The sequence below is a fragment of the Malurus melanocephalus genome, unplaced genomic scaffold (genome assembly GCF_030028575.1).
Source record: "Malurus melanocephalus ecotype Western Australia unplaced genomic scaffold, MMel_1.1 scaffold_856, whole genome shotgun sequence".
In the NCBI taxonomy this organism is placed as follows: domain Eukaryota; kingdom Metazoa; phylum Chordata; class Aves; order Passeriformes; family Maluridae; genus Malurus; species Malurus melanocephalus.
In genome coordinates this window covers 143,292-147,763 of record NW_026624088.1, presented here as the reverse complement: position 1 = coordinate 147,763, position 4,472 = coordinate 143,292, and the positions used below count along the sequence as shown (strand labels likewise).

General features: G+C 59.7%; 1 protein-coding gene across 1 annotated transcript in view; it reads left to right on the top strand.

The window, feature by feature from the left end:
- Window positions 1-3,661, top strand: part of YKT6 (YKT6 v-SNARE homolog) — an 11,400-nt gene extending 7,739 nt beyond the window's left edge. The window contains exons 5-8 of the mRNA XM_057385693.1: window positions 937-1,141; window positions 1,285-1,350; window positions 1,688-1,789; window positions 2,178-3,661. Coding sequence (XP_057241676.1) covers window positions 937-1,141; window positions 1,285-1,350; window positions 1,688-1,789; window positions 2,178-2,213 — 409 coding nt within the window. The 3' untranslated portion in view covers window positions 2,214-3,661. The remainder of the gene's footprint in view (window positions 1-936; window positions 1,142-1,284; window positions 1,351-1,687; window positions 1,790-2,177) is intronic.
- Window positions 3,662-4,472: the final 811 nt, after the last annotated feature.

Sequence of the window (4,472 nt, the reverse complement as noted above, 5' to 3'; positions counted from 1 at the left end):
TGGCCAAGGCCACCGCTAAACCATGCCCCAAGTGCCACGTCCACATGTTTTTTTGAATGCTTCCAGGGATGGCCATTCCAGCACTGCGCTGGGCAGCTGTGTCAGGGCTGGACAACCCTTTTGCATGAAGGAATTTTCTCGATATCCAGCCTGAATCTCCCCCGGCCCAGCCTGAGGTCGTTCCCTCTCCTCCTGTCCCTGTTCCCTGGAGCAGAGCCCGACCCCCCCGGCTGTCCCCTCCTGTCAGGGAGTTGTGCAGAGCCCCAAATCCCCCCTGATCCCCCTTTGCTCCAGGCTGAGCCCTTTCCCCAGCTGCTCCTGGTGCTCCAGCCCCTTCCTCAGCTCCCTCCCTGTCTCTGGACATGCTCCAGCCCCTCAATGTCCTTCTTGCCATTCCCAGAGCTGGACACGGCACTCAGAGGGCCTTGGCAGTGCCAGCACAGAGGATGGTCACTGTCCTGGGGCTGTGGCTACACCAAGGCTGGTACAGGCCAGGTGTATTTTCCTCCTTGCACACCTGGGCTCATGTCCAGCTGCTGTCACCAGCACCTCCAGCTACTTCTCCACCAGCAGTTCTCCAGTTCCCAGTTTTCCAGCTGCTGCTGGGGAGACAAGCTGGGGGAGCTGGGCTTTCCAGCCTGGGGAGGAGAAGGCTCTAGCGAGACCCCAGACTCCCTTCCAGTACCTAAAGGGGCTCCAGGAGAGTTGGAGAGGGCATTTGGACAAAGGCCTGGAGAGACAGGACAAGGGGCAGTGGCTTCCCAGTGCCAGAGGACAGGGTTGGATGGGATATTGGGAAGAAATGCTTCCCTGTAGGGTGTTAGGAACTAATACAGGTTTCCCAAGAAAGCTGTGGCTGCCCCATCCCTGGAAGTGTTCAAGGCCGGGTGGGACAGGGCTAGGAGCAACTTGGGGGACACATGGATGAGGTTTAAGGTCCCTTCCCAAAAATTGCTGTTTTGAACAAACCCCTGCAGCCGCTGTGGCCCCACAGCTGCAGCTCCTGGGTGGTAACTGCTCTTTCCTCACCTGGCAGGTGCTCGATGAGTTCTCCAGGCAGGTCAGCAAGATGGACTGGCCCTCAGGGTCACCTGCCACCATCAGCTACTCTGCCTTGGATGGATACCTCAGCAAATACCAGGTACAGACCCCCGGGGCTCTGCAGGGCAGAGGGTTCCTGTGTTCTCTGAAAATGGCAGGGGAGGGGAGATGGGCAACACCCTGGCACATGCTGGGACCCTGGTGTCCCCACGGTGGTGCCAGCATCACATTGTTTGTCCCCAGAACCCCCGCGATGCCGACCCGATGACCCGAGTGCAGGCAGAGCTGGACGAGACCAAAATCATCCTGGTAAGGCTGCAGGGCCACAAGAGGCCAGCAGCACAAGCCAGTGGGCCCTGGGGGCGTGTTGTGGGGCCAGGGGGTGTCACCCCTGTGGAGGGAGCAATCACCATTCCCTGGGGATCTCCCAGCTGTGGGAGCTCCCTTTTCCCTTCCCCTTTTCCCCTTGCCTGCATTTTTCTCCTCGGGCTTTTCCCAGCACCAGGGCTCTGACCTCTGTGCCTGGTGACCCTGTGGCCCCCAGCCAAGCTGCCATCTCCCTGGGGGCTACAGAGCTGGGGGGGCTGTGGGAAGGTGGCATGGGGGACGCTGGTGCTGGGGTTCAGTGCACACATTTCCCTGGCAGCACAACACGATGGAATCRCTGCTGGAGCGTGGTGAGAAGCTGGACGACCTGGTCTCCAAATCGGAGGTGCTGGGAGCACAATCCAAAGCCTTCTACAAAACGGTGGGTGAGGAGGGTCACCCCCTGCCTGAGGGAACTGGGGATGGGTGGGGTGTCACCCTTGGGGGGGTCACCCTGCTGGATGAACCCTGGGAGCCAGGCAGGGATCACCCCTGGCTACATGGCCTGGAGAAAGCCTGAGTGCCCCAATTCCAAATGCAGAGCCCCCCAACCCCTCAGCTGGGGGTGTCCAGCACCCTGCAGTGGGTGATGCCCATCCCAGATCCTGGTACCAGCTCTGGCCAAAAGGATAGAAGCCTCTGTGTCATCAGCCTTTGTGCCATGCCGGCCCCCTCCAGCAGGACAGGGGCTCTGTGGGAGCTCAGGTGGGAGGCACTGGGACCTCCAAACCTTTGGGGAGCTTTATAGATGGTTTTCCTTTTCTTCTTAGGCCCGAAAGCAGAATTCCTGCTGTGAAATCATGTGACATGGAGCCCAGGGTCTCCACCTCCGGACCACCAGCCCTCCACTCCGCTCCGCAGCCACCCCAGGGCTGTTCCTGGGGCTGGGCCGGGGGTCGTCAGCCCCCTGGGCTGATGTGACTGTTGTCCACCTTGTGGGGACACCAAGGCTGGCACGGGGCCAGCACCCGTGGGTGAAGGTCCACACCACAGACCCCCATCCTYGCTGTTCTGGGACAGCTCGGACCACGGGGTGCTCGGCCATGCACCCCCCCTGCCTTCACACCCCTGCGGGAAGCCTGGAGGGGCCCCCCACTGCTGTCCGGGGGGCTGGGGGCTTTTATGTATTTGTGTCCTRAGGGTGAGCTGGGGGGTGGGAGAAGGGGGGGAAGGGAAAATGGTTTTTTGGGTAGGGGGTGCTCAGTGCCCCCCTGGGCATCTTCTCCCCGTGCTGATGAGCCTGGAGCTGTGTGCCAGTGCCGGGGCAGGGGGGGAGCTCACCAGCCTGCCCTGCACCTCAGAGCCCCTCCCCTGCTCCCACCAGCCGGGCTGGGGGGGATCAGCATCTGCCAGGGCCCAGCAGCCCTCACTGCCTCCTCTTCCTCCTCCTCAGGAAGGGAAAAGTCGGGCTTGGGCTGTACCTCGCGGTGCTCTCGGGTTGTTTGCGTGCCCTGGCTGCACTGGCCAGGCGGATAAAGTTGTCTTTGGCAGTTGTAGCCCTGTTCCTTCTCTGCAGTGTCCCAGGGTGGGATTTGAGTGACAAACACTTTCTGGGGGACCCTGGCAAGGATGGATGCCCTTGGCTTTCTCTCTCCATCTCTTAACTTTTACAATCATTGGTTTTTCCTCATAATTTATTTGCAGTTTTCCCGAGACAAAAACGAAATCAGAGTCATCTTTTACACTTACAAGGCTCAGAAAGAAAAGACAAAGGGTTTTTTAGGGGGAGGGGCGTGGGGGGGATATGCTGGGGATGGGGAGACAGAAAAAGAATGAGAGAAAAGGGGAGGAAAGAGAAAAATTTGGCAACGATCCACCAGCATTCATGGGACAGGAACAGCTCAGCTCAGCTCCTCGACATACAGCGTTAGCGCCCGAGGGTTGCTCCCGCGCAAAGGGCATGCAGAGAAATCATCAGAATAATTAAAAAATAATTAATATCCCTCACCCATCCCGCCCCCTCCCCCCCAGCCAAAACCAGCCCTCAGCATGGTGGGGATGCCCTGGGGAATCGCATGGGGAGTGCCTGGAGTGGAGCGATGCCTCCCCAGGGAGGGGGGGGTGGGGGTGACGGGGTCCCCCCGAGCGCTGGCCATGGGAGGGGGGGTGCAGGATGTGCTGCCAGTGCCCCTGTGCTGGGGGGGACCCCGGCGGAGCAGCCTGTGCCCCCTAAGAGACCCATTCTCTTAGTCTAAAGTGCTTTCGATGCTGCGTCAGTGCTGGCTGGATCGTCCCGAGCCCCCCACCCCGAACCCCAGCACCCCCCAGCCGCCCTCTGCCCCCTGACGTGGCACCCACACCCCCCTGCCAAAACCTGCCAGCGCCTGGAGCTGGCACCTGCGACACGGAGTGCTGGGGTGGGGATGGCTGGGGTGGGGACACGGGGGTGTGCCTGGCGGGGACCCTCCCCATGGCACCCACCGCATGGCACCCACTGCCTTCCCCTGCGCAGCAGTGCCCAGGATCAGCCTCRGGCCCCCACGGGCAGCACTCCCCGGGGAAGCACTGGACTGGGGTGAGGGGGAAGAGAGTCTGTGTGTGTCCCCCCCACCTCACTCACCCCCTGGCAGCCCCCCGTGGCTGGGGACCCCCGTGGGAATTCAAAAATAAAGAGCTCTCTCTATATACAGGGGCCGGGGCAGGACAGAGCAAAGCGGAGCCCAAAGAACAACATCCACCACCAGTGACAGCAACACGCCACGAGCACAGCCGGGAGGGGGGCCGGGACCCCCCTTGCCCCCCCAGCAGAGACGGGCCGAGGGGGGGCCTGAGCCCCCCAGCGCCCTCGCCTGTGGCCGAGCGGCTGGGTTGGGTTTGGGGGTGTGGGTGGGTTTGGGTTTGGGGTGGGTTTTCCCCCTTTTTTTTTTTTTTTCTTTTTTTTTTTTTTTTTTTTTTTTTTTTCATTTCATTTTTTTTTTTTTTTTTTTTTTTTTTTTTACTGTTAATAAGAGACATATGTTTTGTCAAGTTAAACCACCCTTTCATTAAAACGGAGCATAATTTTATGCTTTTTTTTTTTTTTTTACATTCATGCAAAAATAGCCATTTCCCCAGCATGTCCCAAA